The 21,720-nt window shown below is 35.2% G+C and overlaps 1 protein-coding gene across 2 annotated transcripts; it reads right to left on the bottom strand.

The window, feature by feature from the left end:
• Positions 1–906: 906 nt before the first annotated feature.
• Positions 907–7,440, bottom strand: LOC8286070 (protein PLASTID TRANSCRIPTIONALLY ACTIVE 12, chloroplastic). Of its 2 annotated transcripts, none has more exons than XM_015726532.3 (10): positions 7,089–7,440; positions 6,924–6,964; positions 5,805–6,538; positions 4,926–5,038; positions 4,014–4,273; positions 3,580–3,701; positions 2,564–2,632; positions 1,810–1,863; positions 1,552–1,668; positions 907–1,140 (listed from the first exon to the last, which is right to left on the bottom strand). In XM_015726532.3, the coding sequence occupies exons 3-10, from the start codon at positions 6,465–6,467 to the stop codon at positions 1,039–1,041; spliced, it is 1,500 nt and encodes a 499-aa protein (XP_015582018.2). In that variant the 5' UTR covers positions 6,468–6,538; positions 6,924–6,964; positions 7,089–7,440; the 3' UTR covers positions 907–1,038. The 2 variants fall into 2 exon arrangements, with proteins under 2 accessions (XP_015582018.2, XP_002531051.2); XM_002531005.4 differs by having other exon boundaries at positions 5,805–6,461.
• Between the last annotated feature and the right edge of the window lie 14,280 nt (positions 7,441–21,720).

Below are 21,720 nucleotides of genomic sequence, written 5' to 3'. Positions count from 1 at the left end.
AACTATTGCTTTTTTGAAAAGGAGTCTGAGGTATAAGTGAAGAAATGCAATTTCTGATTTTTTTTTTCTTTGCTTTGTTTAGAGAAGAATTTGAGACTGAACCCACTTTTCTTTTGAAATTATTCTCAAGTCTATATCAATTGAATCAATCCTCTTAAGAAATGCAATCTCTTTAGGAATTGAAAATAGAATACTCCACTAATATATTAACCTTCAATTTTGATTTTAATGGTTTAAATTGTAGAAATTCTCGTTAGATAGATGTCTAAATATAGATCCTATTGAGATGGATGGGAAGTTTAGACTTTGAAAGAAAATAGAAAAACAAGATGAGTTGTACCATTTAAGAATCCATAACCAAAGTAGCTAAAATACACATGAAAAGCATCATCTACTCTAAAAGTTATTTGCTAATCCAAATCAGTCCACATTGGTCCATCCCTGCTCTTGTCTATCTAGATTCATGGACCATTGTGAGAATAGGCTTTAATAGTAGCATCTTTATAGATACTCCGCAACCAATTATGGCCAACTCACCCGAGCAAAGGACAAACCCACGTGCATTTAGGTCGAACCAATCTCAGTCAGAAGATTATTGAAGCCATTAGACCCACTAGGTTCTGAACATTTCAGCTGCAAACTCTGCAAAATTGCTCCCTCGGGCAGCCCAGTTAAGCTTCGGTTAACTATATTATGATTAGCAACTAAAGAGCTACACAAAATGCTAGACAGAGTAACGCAGAGCTAGTGTGATGATGATAGGTTCATCTTTAAAATTTGGACAAAAGCTCAGTTTTGAATCCCACCTTCCTTAAAAAATGAAGAAAAGAAAGAAAGTGGTGCAAATTATTAAGAAGGAAATCCTGTGATCAAAAGAAAAAAGAGTACAAAAGTTTAGGCAACTTATTTGGCAAACAACTCTAAATCTTCCATTGATCTGATCGACTTTGATAATACATATGGCCCTTCTGGGCCAATGATTTCTTTAGGGCTTTGACAAAACTTCCCTGTTTAAAACTTTTAAAGTAATAAATTGAGCTATTGCTCCTCTTCTCCAAAGTCCATAAGAAAATCAGTCAAGTTCTCTGAATCTTCAATTGCCTCTTCGAGAGACATGCCCCCATCCTTCTTGGGTTTTGCCTGCAGATTGAGTAAAAGCAAGAAAAGATTTAGTGAATTGAAAAGGTGTAAAAATTGGTAGGCGATCAGTCAGAGCAAGTTTAGCCGTTAGGTCCTGATAATTCTTTACACAGTTTTTACTAGAATGGTGACAAAAGAACAATGTTTGTTTCTAGAACCCTTTAATAGACAACATCTATATTTCAGAACCCCGAGATGATAATGACTGGAATCAAGAGTGCTTTAGAAGCAGGAGATAAAGATGATAGTTCATGGTTCTGAAAAGGCAAGGAACTCCACAGACAAAATTGTCATCATTTTTAAGCAGAGAACAATACTCGTAACTCTCTTAACTGTCTGTATGCGCTGATGATTGATCTCTCTCCGCTTATCAATCTTAACTAAGGCAGAGAAATATGGAAAATACTGTACCTTTGATTTGCGAAGCTGGGGAGTAGACTTTAGAACACTCCAATTGCGTGTTACTTTTTCCTCCTCCTCTTCTTCTTCTTCTTCTTCTTCTTCATCATCACTATCCTCTCCTTCATCCTGTTGCAAGTGTCGATAGATAAATTGCCATTACAAACAAAACAAAGTAAAACAGATATAAATCTTTTGCAACATATAGGTATTACCAGATATTTGAAGAGATAGATGAACATATTCATTAATTGAAATAATGAAACTCACATCATTTTCACCGATGTCAACAGCTTGTGACATAGCTTCATCCATGTCAGTCATCTGCTTATGAAAAAGTCAAGAGTTAAATGGCGAATATAAAGGTGGAAACCAGCTGCAAATCTTGTTCTCTAACAAACAAACAGAGAAATGAACAGAAAATAGACTGCCAAACAGCAGAAAGAGGATCTGGCGCACCATGAATCCTCGTTAAGAACAGGTTTTGAGCTTGTCCTCGACTCGAACAGTAAGTGAATAAAGGCTGGGCAGGAGTAAGTCATAGGTTCGATATTTAGGGAAGGGACTTCTATAACATGTTTATCCTGTATGAGATCACCACCAGAAAAACTGGCCGATTCATCTTCCATTTCTATCTAGAATCCTCTGAAGATAAGTAGAAACAGGGAATAAAAAAAAGTTCTAGGATTTAGATTCACAAACAAGATTGGAGAACCAGTAACAGCTTAACAAAACAGCCTACTAGGAATTTTATAAGAAAAGGATTGCATGTATAATTTAATTGAATCAGAAACTTGCTCAAAGGAAAAGATAATGTTTGAGCAGGCCAGAGTGCTGCTGAGAGAGACATTGCAGTCTAAATGGGGTAGGGAGGGGAGGGTATAAGATTTCTGGAAACATAAGTGTGACATCATGCAATAAGAAGAACTAAAAACACATTAAAACACACATCTTCCTGTTGGAGGGAAAAGTCTATCTGCTCAATTTGGTAAAAAAAATAATACACAAGAGTTCCATCAATTACCTCTAATTGTTCTGTCTTCTCTTTTGCCAGAATTTTTTCGAAATCCTCCCTGGGTACAATTTTTCCATGCTGATCAAAAGCAAGGGAAAGAAAATCAGCCATAGTACACAAAGACAATAATCAAACACCTTACCCAAAACACAGTTTCTTTAACTCATTTTATATAGAATGCTAGTTCAAATAGGTCAAAGAGACACGATAGACATTTTAAGCATGTTTGAGAACAAAAGTTTAAGTTTATGATCACCATGAGAAACAAAATGCTCCACATCAAATTGAATAATGCCATCTTACTTTCTTACTCTTGCAAGATCACGACTTTTAACTTGAAAAATCATGATGCAATTGAAATGAAAGAAATGCTACTTCGCCATAACTCAGATAAAAATTCATATTTGGCACCTATATCATTTTTCTGCCACTCAATCTTCTTGTTATATATCAGAACTGGAGATATCTAGCCAGAAACCAAGATTGTAAAATGGTTGAAGGGATTTGCTCATTTGGAAACAGGTTGCCAGCCAATAACTCATCTACTTCTTTAAGCTAGAGCATTGCACTAGAATCCTTTCCCAGGCAGATATCAGAACCTTGATTATGATTGACATAAATTTAGTTGGGTGATTCAGATGTTAACCTACTTGAAGTCTCGAACTGACTAACTGTTTATGTAGTCCATGCGAGAGCAGAGAAGAGACAATAAATATACAAAATACATGACACAAGTGTAGAGGCACAAAAATAGATGAAAAGAGCTACTCAATCAGTTTCCAGTAAGCTGCCAGCAAGTGGTTTGCATCAGCAGTCTGCTGATTTTTTCTACTTCCGGAGATCATCTAACAAAAGCTCCAGCATTGGGCCTTATCCTATGATGTCTGAAGTTAATTAGCCTCCATTTTATCAACCAAATTTTGGTTTCATAACAAGAGAAGCATTAAAGATCAACAGCAAAATTCTGGACTATAAACTTCTCTATAATGTGCTGAAATAAAATGAATCTGAAAGGGAGTTTTAACCTCTTTCAGGAACGCCAGCATATTGGGTGTAGGTTCATGAAAATCAGGACCCCTGTAATCAATGACTTCGTTGGGATCTTGTATGTAGTTGATTGTTGGGTAAACTGGATCTCCACCCCAAACTGCAAAGATAAGCTGAAGTATCAATTTCAAGAACAGATGACAGTAAGAATCCTTTAGTTACTTGAAACTAACAAATAAGACCTCCTGGTTTTGGCAGGAGAAAATAACACATATGAAGCCGTGTTTCTTACAGAATCATTTGGTGCGGTTATGCAAAACACTTAAAAGGAGAAGATAAGTTGGAAAAAGCCAATGTGGTATACATTGTAGACAGTGGATGGCAATAGTATTTTCCAGATAAAGATAAAAGAATTAATGTACAACATATAAAGGACAGAGATGAACAAAATAATCAGATTGGAAGATGATACTTTGCTTTATTAGGTCCTCTCGCATTCGCATTGCTAAAGGATCTCTGCGGATACGAATATCTGTCCCCATCATTATGCGGTATTCTCGATCAGTTTGATAGCTGAACATCTCAATCAGTTGGGCGTTTTCATCTTCACCAGTTTCTTCAAAATGCTTCTGAATAGCTTCACGTGAGGTGTCTCTCTTCCATGCTTTTACCCATTCCGAGTAATATGCCATAGGACCTATTCTTTCTAATCTCTCTTGTTCAGTTCGAAGCCTAGACAAAGCAACAACGAGTGGAGGTAAATTATATGGAATATCAAGAGAGAACAACTGGAGGAAATAGCAAAGAACATCAAACGGCAATATCAGTTGACATGTAAGGCATCATGGCCTTAGATATGCTCCACTGTGGGCACATTACCAGTTTACCAATTTATGAGGATTAGCATATAGATGTTCCTTTCTCATATTCCAATCTCATGATCCCTGTATATGGTCTTCCATATGGCAGGTCATGAATGAGACATCCACTTCTCTTCACTCTCCAAATCACCCTACAACGCCTCTCCTTTTTCTCCTTTTCTCCATTTCCATCTCCATCCTCTCATTCTCAAAATCTTGGAAGTTGCTTCCTTTGCTAAAGGCCCAGGAGGCTGCATAATTTCCCTTCCTTTTCTCCTATTTCTCCAGAATTTTATTAGAGTTACATTCCCTATATTCTACTGCGTTCAAATTACTGCTCAGTTTCAAGTTTCAAGCACCTCTCATGTTTGCTAGACACGTTTGTACTTTAGTTTACTTGCATTACATTTATTTTTCTTGAAACTATCATAACCAAGAGACAGAGAGAGAAAACTTAAAGATGTCAACGAAATTACTACGTCATGGGAATTTAGGAACAAAAGTAGTACAGAAATCCATTATACCTTTCTTCTTTGAAAAGATGTTTTCTAGCTCTGTAAAGAGCACACTCTGTCAATGTTGGAGTCTCACCATAAAGCTTCACTTGCCCAGTTTCAGCCATAGCTTTGAGAAAAACCTTCAAGAATTAAAACAAAGCAAATTACAGTTATACTTACAGCAAGGAGAAGACATATATTAATAAACTTAGCAAGCCACACAAGCCAATTTGGACATTTCTGTATTTTCATGTAATTACAAGTTGTCAAACAGCAAATTTATAGAGTTCCAAGACCAAAGCAAAAATGGATTCCAAAAGATGAACTCTAATTAAAATCAGTGTCAATAAGGATCCCGGTCTGTGACCTTCCACATCGCAATAGCATATTTTTTTAATTTATTAAGTCATATGCTCTTATGTCATTCAACCTTCCCATCCTATAAATTCCTTTTATGGTTCCAGCACTGACCTCTGGAAACCAACATGCCCAATTCATAAGATATTTTCCCACATGCCCTTTCTCTCACTGCAACTTCAAGACAAAAATCGCAAAATAAATAGATAAGATGAGTGGTTGGATTAACAACCTTCAAATGCAGTCTCAGTGCACAAAAGTGCGAGAAATGTAATAAAGAAATGACATAGGAAGATGGCCTTTCCAAGGCACAAACAAAGAAGTTCACTACTGGGAAGAAATTTTGCAGATAGAAAATGAGTTATTTCTAAACTCCAGATTATATCATATTCCAAGATAAATATAACATGCGGTAAACATAAAATGAAGGGTTTAATCTAGGTAGAATAGATGCATTATAATTAGAGCAGAATGACATTACAACTGAGAACTGTAAAGAGTTTTTTGCTAATAGATTTTCATCGTTTTTGCTAATATAAATATACCAACCGTTTCCACATCAGGCTTTCTTCTTTGCCATCTGGACCATTGTTCCTTCTCTGGCTTTCTCCAGTTCCACCATGATTCTTCACTTGTAAGAGTCCCCTCTATTGGCTTCTTCACCTTTGGATCAATAAAGGGATGAGGGCGTCCTAGTTTCTTGTCTATGCCATACCCATCCTGTGGCTCTTCCTCAGATTCTGCCTGAAAAACTACATAATCAGATAAGACATCTTTAGGTTCTTCCGTTGTCTCATCAACAATTTCAGGTTCCTCTTGAGTTTCTATGCTTAATGTAGAAGTATCAGGAGCAACAGCTGATGCTCTATACATCTTCCTCCTACTTCCAGGCCTTTCACCATAAGATGGAGATCCTGTTGATGTGCCTGTTGGTTCAGGCGCCCTGGCAGCTCTAACTCGATCAGCAGTGCCTTCTGGCCAGTACTCTTCTCCCGGAATACTAGCACGAGCACCAGATGCTGGTTCAAGTCGCCCAGATGTGGGGTCCATATAACTATGGTATGGAGGACGTTCAACAGATACATGTTCAATGTAATCATCCTTCTTCTCGCACTTTATAGAAGGGAGCAATGGAGCCTTTAGAAGTGGTTTAGAACCAAATTTAACTTGCAATATTCCAGCTGAAAATGAGCCTACAAATTGTGTCTGCATGGTGCACAAAATTATATATGTATAGCACTGAATACTAAATGAAGCAGGGATGAAGCATACAACAATGGTGTCTGCAGGTCAACAGAAAAATTAAATATGTAATTAGCATTTTATACTAAATGAAATTTAGGAATGACGCATCTGTAACACACGCAATTGCTCTGTATTTTTCTCTACACCAACATATATGAGCAAGCAATAAGAAAGCTGAAGCCTTCAAATTTAAATGCTTCTCGGTTTTTACTTAGAGAGCCAAAATCATCACCTTACATCACTAAATTTCTCATGCATAAAATTGCTAAAAGTTAAAACTATGGCCTGTATTCCAGGACATCTCGTATAGTATGTATTTGTATAATAATTGTTTAGCATTTTTGGGAACACTATAATTTCTACCACAGCACATACAGAATGAACGACAAGAACATTAAAAAAAAAAAGATTGAGAAATTAAACCTGCAGATGATTTAGACCAGGCTTTCCACTAACAAATCTATCTGCCAGATAGCAGAAATAACAATAAAAAAAAAAAAAAAAGTTAATTACTACTTATTAAGCATATAAATTAATAGAAGGGGGACCAACGAAAAAATATAAGTAGATAATGAAGCAGAATCCCACCTTGATAAATCCAAGTTCCTGAAAAAGAAGCCATCTTAATCATTTAACTAGCTACGCAGCTCATAAGAATCTACGAAGAAAAATAGCCTGTTCGTGGGTATTAGTGTTATTCTATGGAATCTGAAACCCTTTAATGTCAACTATTCAGGTAAAAGGAGCATGAAAGGATTGAGATAACGAAGACACTATCCTGGAATCAAAGGTTTGAATTTTGAGGATGAGGGTTTAAGGTAGGGGACATGATTTGGTAAATGGAGTGGGAACTGGGCAGAGTGAGAGTGATAGTAAGAGCGAGAAGTGTTTCTGAAAATGGATAAGGGGTGAAAAATGAATTTGAGAAAAGTTTGTTGTGTTTGTGTTAAATCCTATTGAGGTTTGAGGTTTGCTATTAGATGAGTCAGTATCTATATTTTTTTATTATATTAAAACTTTTTTTAGTTTTATTAAAATTAATTTTTTTTTTTAATATTAGTTAAATGATTAAATTGATAATTTAATATTATAACGTAAAACTCATTCAAAATAAATTTTATTATCTAATTAGAATAAAATCTTATTTTTAGTATAAGTTAGTTTTAATGTTTAATTAAAATAATAATATTTAATGTTTTTTTACTTATTTATATTTATTATTTATAAGATAATTTCATTTCGAAAAAATAAATTTATTATAAGAATCTATTCTTTTATTTGATATTATCAAATTACTATATAATTTAATTTTAAATTTTTTTAAAAATAAATAATTAAAATTTATTATTTTTATTAGACATTTAATTAAACTATATTAAAAATAAAAATTTTACTCGTACTAATATCATTTTAATGATTAATAAAAAAATTATTTTTAATATATAAAATTATTATGATTTTTTATTAATATTTGACTTGTTAATTTGGTGTTTAGATTAATTTCGCTACATTAAGATATGATTATTTAATTTAATTTTTATTTTTAATACAATTTAATTATAATATATATAATAAAAATAACAGTATAGTGATACTTTTAACTATAAATATTTATTTTATATTAATAACTAAAATCAGATTATATAGCAATTTAATAATATTATTATAAATATAAATAGTTTTAAAATATTTAAATTTATTTGAATTAAATTATATAAAAAATTGAATAATCAGAGCAGAAAAATAGTATTAATATTTTATTTTAATTAAACACTAAAACTAACTTATTATAAAAATTAGAATTGTACTTTAATTTAATAAAAAAATTAATTAATTTTGAACAAGTTAAATACTTGACAAAAAATTTAATGATCAGATTGTAATCTTAAATTACTAGTGTAGTTCTTCAACTAACAAGGAAATGGATAATATTTAATTTTATTAAAACTTGAGTTTTGATGTAATGAGAAAGATATAAGAATCAACTCTTGTATTAAATCAAACCTCATAAGTAAATAGTATTTATCTCTTTATACTTAATGAGATTATCTCTCTCTTTTTTAATTATCTAGTTTTAAAATTTCAGTCTTTATTTTTTATTTATAATCATTTCTTTCAATAGTTTTCACTGTATAATATAAAATTTAGATGAATTATAATCTTTAATATATGATATAAATATGTAATTTTTTTGGATCATATGATACCAAATGAAGCCGAGAGCTGTTCATTCTATAATCCTCATGTTGTAAACTCAAGGCAAGAGAAATCCTCAAGCTAAGACCGTATAGAGGCACCTCGCCATGACAGGTCTTTCTGCTCTTTTGGATTTGTGTAGCCGAGTTAGCTCTTTTGGATCATAAAAGAACAGATCGTGCAAACTATTAGCTCATAGCCAATGGATCGAGAAGAAAAGAGAAGGAAGATTTAGAAAGCCATGAGAGAGAATATTATGCTTATCGATGAAAGGAAAACTTGCTTGCCTTCATTACAATACAACTTCTCCTCTTATAGAGGAGGGTAAATACAATACTACAGAAAAAGATAAGGTGGGAATCTTATCTTTGACACATGTCCTCCTTAGAGGAAGAGATGAGATTTTCCACTTACAAAAGCTAAGTCTAATAATACACTAACAGCTCACCGACAGTTCATATGCATATTAAGACGATAAGTCTTAATAATGCACTTACATATGTGAAAGATAGAAAATAATGCACCGAAAAAGATGAAATGTCTTTTTGTTACATATTGAATTATTGAGGAGATGGCTTGTCTTCATGTCCAGCGCACACATCACTAGCTCAGAAAACACTGTCATAGTCATCATCATCCATAGGTTGAGAATCTTGCATGATAGCATCCTTCTGTTCACTGGTCAGATCCGGATCATCCAATGGGGTTGGAAGTATAGGAAAAGTGGAATGTTCAATAATGGGGTGTTCAGTCCATAAATGTCCATTATAAGCGCAGACTAATGGTGTAGAGACATCAGTGGTCCCTAATTCATTTCTTAGTTGTAGAGCCTGCTTTAGATCCCTTGTAATTGTTGGAGGAGCAAGATGTAAAGGCACTTCAATCGTTTTCCAATAATGACAGATATTTTGAGTTGCATAAGTGTCCTCTGAGAACTGAAGGTAAGGCCTGTGGAGAATAAAAATGGCATGATATCCTGAAGCCTTGGAATTATTGTCTGTGAATAATTTGTTCTAATGAATAACCTTGAGGAGTTCCTTTCTCCATTGGTACGGGGTTTTGAACCAAGTAAGGTATCTCCATGGATATGTTCCCGTATTTGTCTCATTATTGAAGAAGTATAGGAGATTCATAACTGGTATTTCAATAGCATGATAACAAACTGTTGAAAGGCACTATAAAAACCATAATTCACTCTCAATCTGTGGATGGTAGGAGAAAGGTGATAAATCAGACAACAAGGGTAATCTGGGTAAAAGAAATTGGGTTGAATGGGCAGTGAGAAGGTTTGTTGGAAAGTTGCCAAATAATGGAACATCATATTTCTCGCAAAATCAGTGACCTGTTTGGTTGTGAGATTTGTGGGAAGGTCTGGTGGTGAGGGAGGTTGCAGAGGGGTCTTTGAGGACGAAGAGGCCATGAAGATTATAGGGAGATTGACTGTTGAGGTGAGGAGGACTATAGGTTGATTTTGTGGCTTTAACAGTCTGGATAAGAAATCTGGGATGAGATTTCTCGTCCCTTTTATATGCTGAACTTTAAAATCATATCTGCTGAACCATGATTTTAACCTCAATAATTGAGGTTTTGGTAAGGTCTTTTGGTTGGATTCAAGGATTTTTAGGAATGAAGAATTGTCCATCCGAACCAGGAAGTGCTGTCCAATCAGGAAGAACTCAAACTTTTTTATCCCGTATTTGACTGCCAAGATCTCCTTGTAGGTTGCGTTCTAATATTTTTCTGAAGAAGAAAATTGTCCTGATGCATAACCACACAGTTGTTCTTTGCCATTGAGATTTTCAAGGAGGATGGCCCCCCACGCATAATCAGACGCACCCGTCTGAAGGATAAGATTTCCTGTGGATGGAATAGTGAGAGGTGGAGGATTCTGAGCTTGGTGATAAACATCAAACCCTATTAAGAGGTCTTTGTTTGGAAGATCTGAACCAATGATGTGCGTCCATACCATGCAGTTAGGGAAAAACTGTATCCCGATTTTCTGTTTTGTAATCAAAGTAGTCTTGAAAGTTTGACCATTTGCTGCTCTGAAAAACTGATCATGAGACTTCCAGTATTCAGATGGAAGGACTTCGGAATTTATCATGCTTCTTTGAGCTCCAGTGTCAAAGAAAGCTATAACTGAAACAGTTTTTGCATACTTTGAAGGCAGGATTTGTACAGGAACATAAGGAACTGGAGGAATTTTGGTAACAAGCTGAGATAACTCAGGAAGAAGATATGGAGAGAAAGGGTACTGCATTACATCTCTCAGGATATCTTCCTCTATTTCTTCTTTTAAAGAGAGACTGATCATTAGGATTGGAATCTCACTATCATCAGAGTCTGAAGAAGACTCTTCTAAGGATTTAATGGAGTCTGAATAATCTGCCTCTATTCCAAAGAGACTCTCTGGAGTAAGATTGTCTTGTTCTGATAGGAGCGACTCTATATCTTCTTCAAATGATTCTGGAAGAGACATAGACATGCTAACTTGTTGTATCATCCTTGCTGATTTTTCTAGATTTTGGGTACAGTTCTTAGCATAGTGTCCCTTCTTTTGACAGATATAGCATCTGTCTGATTTGTGGCCTTGATTTCTTTTCTTCCGGAAATATCTGAATCCTTTTGAGCGTGGTTTTCTTCCTCTAAATTCTTTGTTTCTGCGTGGGTATTTTTGAAAATGATGCCCGATCTTCTTTTTATGACTGGAGCAGACGCAGTTTGAGGCCTTGCATTTAATCTTGAGATGATTTTTATTACAGGCCTTTTGAACAATCAAGTCCCGCTGAGATAACCTTCTGAATAATTCTTGCTGATCACATAATCTCTTAATGGAAGAAAGAGTGAATTGTCAAATCTCTCCAAGTGTGATGGAGGTGACTGGTTTCTTTATTGCGGCGATCATGTTATTAACTTCTGGTTGAATCTCATCTGGTAATGAGGTGATGAAAGTATACTTCAACGTATCATCACCGTCATGCCCTCCAATGACATAATAAACTTTAGACATAGCAGAATAATGTCTTTCCAGATCCTTTATTTTCAACGAACAACATTTTCGATCAAAGCATTCTTGCTTTTGTTGTCATATAACAAGATCATAACTTCCAAGGAAATGATTATTGAGGACTGTGACCGCAGCTGAAGGAGTTGGTAGAGTCACAAATTGGAGCCTGGTATACTCAGGCTGTGACTGGAACCAATCTCTTAAACTTCCTGTGAACCTCGTGACAAATTCAGCAAGAACTTTTTTGAGTGTGGCACCATCAAAAGTCATTTGGAGATCGATCCATGCTAAAAATTCTGAAAGCTTATCCTTCCATTTTGATGGAGGCAAATCATCAAATGAGAACCAAGGTCCCGTATCAGTTGTCGGCTTTGACCTTGGGTATGAAGCTCTGGTGGGAGCAAAAAATGACTGTGCATCCTCCGTGCCATCTTCAGGTTCTACTACTTCTGGACTGGGTTCAGTATTAGAGGTATTCATAAGAATTTTTGTGATATCTGCCATCTCCGAAGTGTTTGAGGAAGAATCAGAGTCATAAGGACTGATGAGTGATTGGTCAGGTAGCTTTTCTATAGAGACTGGAGGAGGAGATATTTTCTTTTGTTGGTTTAAGGAATCTTTTGGGTAAAGATGTGAGAATGTGCCAAAAGGTTGGTAGAGAGTTCCCTCTTGTTCTGGCTATGGGAGGAAAGGAAATGAAGAATAATATGAGGGAGCAATGGCAAAAGATGTAGAGGCTGCTGATGTAAAGGATGGGATTGTAGAAGACTGATCTTTTCGAAGATCATGTTCAATTTGGTCTATCTGCCTTTTGAGCCTTGTAATTTCCTTTTCTTTCTGGATGAAAGTTGGTGTGATCGGTTGAGGAACTCGAAGCTCTTTATCCAAGGCATGATATTTGGCAGTTAGTGTGGAATATAGTTGGAGTACTTCCTGAGAGAAGGTGTCCAACTTTTGGTCCAGCTTGTGAGCCAAATGTAGAGCCTGATCCAATTTTCCATCTATTTTCTTCATATAGGAATTCTGAACCATGGAATTTGAGGTCTGCCAATTCAGGACCTCTTCTGGTGGAGTGAGAGGCTCTATGGATCCGGAAGGAGTAATCCTTGAGGGGAGGATTTTCAATCTTTTATTTTCGGACTTCCCTGGAGGAGGGAAATCTTCTGGCTGGAACATAAAACAGCTTTGGATTGTATGGGGTGGTTGAACTGCTGGTGAATCAGAATGAATCTCTTTTCTCCTCTTTACAAACTTAACTCCTAATTGGGCCAAAAGTGCCTTCATTTCATCAAAGGTGATGTCAAGGACAGTCTTTCCTTCTTTCGCAAAAAGGTCTAAGGCTTCCTTATATATTGGAAGAGGAGCTTTACTCTGTTTTTCTTTTTGTTTCCTGCGGATGCCAATCCAAGGACCGTTTGGATCTCTGTCATCCGGTTTTGGTTCTATGGCTGAACATGGAGTTTCTGGAGTCATGTTTCTTGGATTTTGCTTAGAGTGCTGAAAACATGGTTCGGCAAAATCGAGATCATCACTGCAGGTGCATCTTGGTTTGCACATTCCTGGGTCAACATCCCAGATGAAATGTCCTTTTATTCTGGCGGCATAGATCTGATGCCCAGAAGACGGAAATGAGTGGATAGGGATCTTCTCCCTAGGTCTGGATACAGGCTGTATCATTGATGCCTAAAAGATAGAAGGTGCAGAAGAAGACTCTCCTGTCTTTGTAAAGATTATCTTTACAGTACCATCTTTTTGGTTAACAAAAAGAGGGTCAGTGGCTTGAACAGGCTTGGCCTGAGATGCCTGAAGCTTTTCATAATTGGTTACCCATTCAGTTGGGATTAGTTTCTGCAGATCTTCTCTTTCCAGCTGCCTTGGAGCCTGGACTATTGTTGGAATTTGGCCAGAGTCAGCCATAATGAATAAAGCATCAGAGGAGGCTTGAAAGCCTGGAATTTGGAGATTAAAGGCATGGTCCTGTAATCTGTAGACAATCTGATGATGCAGGGTCGCAGAGAGAGCGTCGATCACTTGATTTGCTCCCGTAATCTGGACTTGGACCTTGAGTGCAGTTGACAAATAGGGATCATTGAGGGATAGGTTAAAATTGGGGAAGAAAGTCAAAACAACACTCCCAGTGTTAAGTGTTGTGACTATCGTGCCAATTACTGCATGCTCGTACTTAAGATATCTGGTGTCCAGAAGCGACATACGGGCCGTAACTGGTAGACCCATCCTGCCATGATATGAAAGGACTAGCCTGACAGCTCCGAGATGGAGATGTGTGTATCCATGTTTCCTCCATTGTTCTATGAAAGATGTTGGAATCTCAAGAGTAACATACTGCTATTGAGTGGTTGATGTAAAAGAACATTGTGAAAGTGAGGAAGATTGAACATACTCTTTAACGGATAAGAGTTGTTTGTGGATGATTTGGTTGAAGATTTTTCTAACAAAATTTTATTTTTTGAAGATATTGTATGGATTGATGATAGGTATAAGAGTGTTTTCAATCTGGACATTCTCAGAAATATGAGAAATTTCCACAAGATGGTCAATCTTATTGGATATGGTTTTTCTACAAGAAGGAGAGAGTTGTAGAGTAGAGGTATGAGTAGTGATCTATGAAGTCATGATAGTTGGGTTTCACTTCTCTGTAACCAAGGCTCTGATACCAAATGAAGCCGAGAGCTGTTCATTCTATAATTCTCATGCTGTAAACTCAATCCAGGAGAAATCCTCAAGCTAAGACCGTATAGAGGCACCTCGCCATGACAAGTCTTTCTGCTCTTTTGGATTTGTGTAACCGAGTTAGCCCTTTTGGATTATAGAAGAACAGATCGTGCAAACTATTAGCTCATAGCCAATGGATCGAGAAGAAGAGAGAAGGAAGATTTAGAAAGCCATGAGAGAGAATATTATGCTTATCGATGAAAGGAAATCATTTTTAAAAATACCCGCGCAGAAATAAAGAATTTAGAGGAAGAAAACCGCGCTCAAAGGGATTCAAATATTTCCGGAAGAAAAGAAATCGAGGCCACAAATCAGACAGATGCTATATCTGTCGAAAGAAGGGACACTATGCTAAGAACTGACCCCAGAATCCAGAAAAATCAGCAAGGATGATACAACAAGTCAGCATGTCTATGTCTCTTCCAAAATCATTTGAAGAAGATATAGAGTCGCTCCTATTAGAACAAGAAAATCTTACTCTAGAGAGTCTCTTTGGAATAGAGGCAGATTATTCAGACTCCATTGAATCCTTAGAAGAGTCTTCTTCAGACTCTGATGATAGTTAGATTCCAATCCTAATGATCAGTCTCTCTTTAAGAGAAGAAATAGAAGAAGATATCCTAAGAGATGTAATGCAGTACCCTTTCTCTCCATATCCACTTCCTGAGTTATCTCAGCTTGTTCCCAAAAGTCCTCCAGTTCCTTATGTTCATGTACAAATCCTGCCTTCAAAGTATGCAAAACCTGTTTCCAACATCCTCTTCCCTTGTGAAAAAATCTCCAGTTCTATATCAGCCTCCCTTTCAAGCTCAATGAAGATATCAATCGATCACACCAGCTTTCATCCAAGAAGAAAAGGAAATTACAAGGCTGAAAAGGCAGATAGACCAAATTGAATATGATCTTCAAAAAGATCAGCCTTCTACAATCCCATCCTTTACATTAGCAGCCTCTACATCTTCTGCCATTGCTCCCTCATATTATTCTTCATTTCCTTTCCTCCCACAGCCAGAACAAGAAGGAACTCTCTACCAACCTTTTGGCACTTTCTCACATCTTTACCCAAAAGATTCCTTAAACCAACAAAAGAAAATATCTCCTCCTCCAGTCTCTAAAGAAAAGCTACTTGACCAATCACTCATCAGTCCTTATGACTCTGATTCTTCCTCAAACACTTCGGAGATGGCAGATATTATGAATACCTCTACTACTGAACCCAGTCCAGAAGTAGTAGAACCTGAAGATGGCATGGAGGATGCACAGTCATTTTTTGCTCCCACCGGAGCTTCATACCCAAGGTCAAAGCCGACAACTGGTACGGAACCTTGGTTCTCATTTGATGATTTGCCTCCATCAAAATGGAAGGATAAGCTTTCAAAATTTTTAGCATGGATGGATCTCCAAATGACTTTTGATGGTGCCACAGTCAAAAAAGTTCTTGCTGAATTTGTCACGAGGTTCATAGGAAGTTTAAGAGATTAGTTCCAGTCACAGCCTGAGTATACCAGGCTCCAATTTGTGACTCTACCAACTCCTTCAGCTGCGGTCACAGTCCTCCATAATCAGTTCCTTGGAAGTTATGATCTTGTTATACGACAACAAAAACAAGAATACTTTGATCGAAAATATTGTTCGTTGAAAATAAAAGATCTGGAAAGACATTATTCTGCTATGTCTAAACTTTATTATGTCATTGGAGGGCATGACGGTGATGATACGTTGAAGTATACTTTCATCACCTCATTACCAGATGGGATACAACCAGAAGTTAACAACATGATCGCCGCAACAAAGAAACCAGTCACCTCCATCACACTCGGAGAGATTTGGCAATTCACTCTCTCTTCCATTAAGAGATTATGTGATCAGCAAGAATTATTCAGAAGGTTATCTCAGCAGGACTTGATTGTTCAAAAGGCCTGTAATAAAAATCATCTCAAGATTAAATGCAAGGCCTCAAACTGTGTTTGCTCCTGTCATAAAAAGAAGTTTGGGCATCATTTTTAAAAATACCCGCACAGAAATAAAGAATTTAGAGGAAGAAAACCGCGCTCAAAAGGATTCAGATATTTTCGGAAGAAAAGAAATCAAGGCCACAAATCAGACAGATGCTATATCTGTCGAAAGAAGGGACACTATGCTAAGAACTATCCCCAGAATCTAGAAAAATCAACAAGGATGATACAACAAGTCAACATGTCTATGTCTCTTCCAGAATCATTTGAAGAAGATATAGAGTCGCTCCTATCAGAACAAGACAATCTTACTCTAGAGAGTCTCTTTAGAATAGAGGTATATTATTCAGACTCCATTGAATCCTCAGAAGAGTCTTCTTCAGACTCTGATGATAGTGAGATTCCAATCCTAATGATCAGTTTTTCTTTAAGAGAAGAAATAGAAGAAGATATCCTGAGAGATGTAATGCAGTACCCTTTCTCTCCATATCCACTTCCTGAGTTATCTCAGTTTGTTACCAAAATTCCTCTAGTTTCTTATGTTCCTGTACAAATCCTGCCTTCAAAGTATGCAAAACTTGTTTCCAACATCCTCTTCCCTTGTGGAAAAATCTCCAGTTCTATATCAGCCTCCCTTTCAAGCTCAATGAAGATATCAACTGATCACACCAGCTTTCATCCAGAAAGAAAAGGAAATTACAAGGCTCAAAAGGCAGATAGACCAAATTGAACATGATCTTCGAAAAGATCAGCCTTCTACGATCCCATCCTTTACATCAGCAGCCTCTACATCTTCTGCCATTGCTCCCTCATATTATTCTTCATTTTCTTTCCTCCCACAGCCAGAACAATAAGGAACTCTCTACCAACCTTTTGGCACTTTCTCACATCTTTACTCAAAAGATTCCTTAAACCAACAAAAGAAAATATCTTCTCCTCCAGTCTCTAAAGAAAAGCTACCTGACCAATCACTCATTAGTCTTTATGACTCTGATTCTTCCTCAAACACTTCGGAGATGGTAGATATTATGAATACCTCTACTATTGAACCCAGTCCAGAAGTAGTAGAACCTGAAGATGGCACGGAGGATGCACAGTCATTTTTTGCTCCCACCGGAGCTTCATACCCAAGGTCAAAGCCGACAACTGGTACGGAACCTTGGTTCTCATTTGATGATTTGCCTCCATCAAAATGGAAGGATAAGCTTTCGAAATTTTTAGCATGGATGGATCTCCAAATGACTTTTGATGGTGCCACACTCAAAAAAGTTCTTGCTGAATTTGTCACGAGGTTCACAAAAAGTTTAAGAGATTAGTTCCAGTCATAGCCTGAGTATACCAGGCTCTAATTTGTGACTCTACCAACTCCTTCAGCTGCGGTCACAGTCCTCCATAATCAGTTCCTTGGAAGTTATGATCTTGTTATACGACAAGAGATAGAGTTTCTTGTCATGCATTTCAAAAACGGCCAATACATGTATGGTCCGCATCTGACAAAGGAACTTGATTACTTTTCAGATGAGAATCTCTCTGTAAAGCAATTACAACAGTTTCTTGGAATACTCAATTATGTCAGAGAAGTCATACCGCACCTGTCCAGTTACACATGTCATCTTTCTAAGATGCTAAAAAAGGACCCTCCTTCTTGGGGAATAGAGCAGACTACAGCTGTCCGGAAACTAAAACAGTTGGCTCACAATCTTCCACCTCTCACCATCCCATCCACAGGAAATCTTGTCCTTCAGACGGATGCGTCTGATTATGCATGGGGGGCCATCCTCCTTGAAAATCTCAATGGCAAAGAACAACTGTGTGGTTACGCATAAGGACAATTTTCTTCTTCAGAAAAACATTACCACACAACCTACAAGGAGATCTTAGCAATCAAATACGGGATAAAAAAGTTTGAGTTTTTTCTGATTGGACAGCACTTCCTGGTTCGGATGGACAATTCTTCATTCCCAAAAATCCTTGAATCTAACCAAAATACCTTACCAGAACCTCAATTACTGAGGTTAAATTCATGGTCCAACAGATATGATTTTGAAGTTCAGCATATAAAAGGGACGAGAAATCTCATCCCAGTTTTCTTATCCAGACTGTCAAAGCCACAAAATCAACCTATAGTCCTCCTCACCTCAACAGTCAATCTCCCTATAATCTTCATGGCCTTTTCGTCCTCAAAGACCCCTCTGCAACCTCCCTCACCACCAGACCTTCCCACAAATCTCACAACCAGACAGGTCACGGATTTTGCCAGAAATATGATGTTCCATTATTTGGCAACTTTCCAACAAATCTTCTCACTGCCCATTCAACCCAATTTCTTTTACCCAGATTACTCTTGGTGTCTGATTTATCACCTTTCTCCTACCCATCCACAGATTGAGAGTGAATTGTGGTTTTTATGGTGCCTTTCTACAGTTTGTTATCATGCTATTGAAATACCAGTTATGGATCTCCTACACTTCTTCAATAATGAGACAAATACAGGAACATATCCATGGAGATACCTTACTTGGTTCAAAACCCCGTACCAATGGAGAAAGGAACTCCTCAAGGTTATTCATTAGAACAAATTATTCACAGACAATAATTCCAAGGCTTCAGGATATCATGCCATTTTTATTCTCCACAGGCCTTACCTTCAGTTCTCAGAGGACACTTATGCAACTCAAAATATCTGTCATTATTGGAGAACGATTGAAGTGCCTTTACATCTTGCTCCTCCAACAATTACAAGGGATCTAAAGCAGGCTCTACAACTAAGAAATGAATTAGGGACCACTGATGTCTCTACACCATTAGTCTGCGCTTATAATGGACATCTATGGACTGAACACCCCATTATTGAACATTCCACTTTTCCTATACTTCCAACCCATTGGATGATCCGGATCTGACCAGTGAACAGAAGGATGCTACCATGCAAGATTCTCAACCTATGGATGATGATGACTATGACAGTGTTTTCTGAGCTAGTGATGTGTGCGCTGGACATAAAGACAAGCCATCTCCTCAATAATTTAATATGTAATAAAAAGATGAAATGTCAATTTCATCTTTTTCGGTGCATTATTTTCTGTCTTTCACATATGTAAGTGCATTATTAAGACTTATCGTCTTAATATGCATGTGAACTGTCGGTGAGCTGTCAGCGTATTATTAGACTTAGCTTTTGTAAATGGAAAATCTCATCTCTTCCTCTAAGGAGGACATGTGTCAAAGATAAGATTCCCACCTTATCTTTTTCTGTCGTATTGTATTTACCCTCCTCTATAAGAGGAGAAGTCGATTTGTAATGAAGTAAGCAAGTTTTCCTTTCATCGATAAGCATAATATTCTCTCTCATGGCTTTCTAAATCTTCCTTCTCTCTTCTTCTCGATCCATTGGCTATGAGCTAATAGTTTGCACGATCTGTTCTTCTATGATCCAAAAGGGCTAACTCGGCTACACAAATCCAAAAGAGTAGAAAGACCTGTCATGGCGAGGTGCCTCTATACGGTCTTAGCTTGAGGATTTCTCCTGCCTTGAGTTTACAGCATGAGGATTATAGAATGAACAGCTCTCGGCTTCATTTGGTATTGTTTATTTGCATATATAAACTTATTAGTTTTTTACTTATAATAATAATATAAAGGAAATTTATAGATAAATTTTATAACTAATACATAACTAATTATAGAATAATATAAGTATAATTATAATTAATTTAAATTATATTAATATTAAAAGTACTTTAACAATATCTATTACTTTATTTTTTTAAAATAAATAAATTAAATTAAAAAAATATTCGATATTAATCAACAGATAATTTGTATCATGAATTTATATTTAAGAGTCAAATACACCAATTTAAAATTTTTTAGCAAATGGTTTATTTGTTCTCTAAATTTATGTTTAAGGGTCAAATACACAAATTAAATTTTTTCAGTAAATAATTCTCTAAATTTATGTCCAAAGTTCAAATACACTAAATTTAAACTTTTCAACAAATGCCTTTAAACTTGTGTCCAAATGTCAAATATATTCAATTTAACTTTTTTAAAAAAAATAAAATAAAATAAATTTTTAGATTTTAATTAAATTATAAAAATTAAAATAATATTTATTTCATTAATTTACAAATACAATATTTAATATGTGCTATACAATAACGTGTTTGGTAAAATTTAAAATTTTATTTAGTTGACTCAAAAATGACAAGTTATGGTTCTATTTGTTAAGAAAGTTGAAATTTGACTTATTTAGTCATTAGACACAAATTCGTGGGTGAAATTAACTATTTTCCATTCGACTTTATTGATTGTTAAGATTATAAATTATTATAATTATAAATTTATTTGATCAATTGATATAATTATAATTAAAATGCTATTTTAATATTAAAAACATTATAAATATTAAAAGTAACTATTAATTAATAAATTAATATAAATAAATTATAAAATTACACTTCAACTTAAATATCGTATGTGAAATTAAATATGTATATAAAAAAATATCTATATGACAAAATAATAACATATATCAAAAAACTTTTATATATCAATGATTTATAAATATATAAAATATACGTCATTCTATTAATTATATATTATTTACTTTTAAAATCACGTTAACTATAAGAGAAAAAAAATAATTTTTCTAGAGAAAAAGTTTATGTCATAAAAATAACAAAAGACTTTTTTTCAAGAAAAAGAATTGATGTCCTAATGAAAAACCTAAACAGTTTAATAATTATTATAGAGTTTGATTCTTAAAAAAAATTTAAAATTATATAATACTAGTAATTTACTTAGTTTTATGAGTTAAATTTTTAGTTTAAAGTATTTTAATTTAATTATAAATATATTACATATTATAAGAAAATAATTGTATTTAGCTATATTCTACTTTAATAAATATTTAATATTATTATTTTATTTTAATAACTTTAAAATTCAATGGTCATAAAAAAAATAGATGTATAGTAAATTAGTGGCATTATATAATAGTTAATTTTTTTAATTATATTTAGCTATTATTTTATTTAAATAAATATTTAATTATATTATTTTATTTAGTTAGTATTTAATATTAGAATGTATTTAATATTATTATCTTATTCTATTAGTATTTGATGTCATATTAAATTATCATATAACCATATTAAATTTATTTATTTTATTGAAAGTCTATGTGATGTGGTTTTATAAAATATTGATAAATAGAGTTATATATAGAAGGTTGAAGTTATTTATGAAGAAATTATTATAGTGAGAAAATATATGATAAACGATTTAGATTTGGATAACTTGCAAGCAACGAAGACATTTGGAAAAG

The sequence above is a fragment of the Ricinus communis genome, chromosome 5 (assembly GCF_019578655.1).
Source record: "Ricinus communis isolate WT05 ecotype wild-type chromosome 5, ASM1957865v1, whole genome shotgun sequence".
Lineage (NCBI taxonomy): Eukaryota > Viridiplantae > Streptophyta > Magnoliopsida > Malpighiales > Euphorbiaceae > Ricinus > Ricinus communis.
This window is presented reverse-complemented; position numbering and strand designations above follow the sequence as displayed.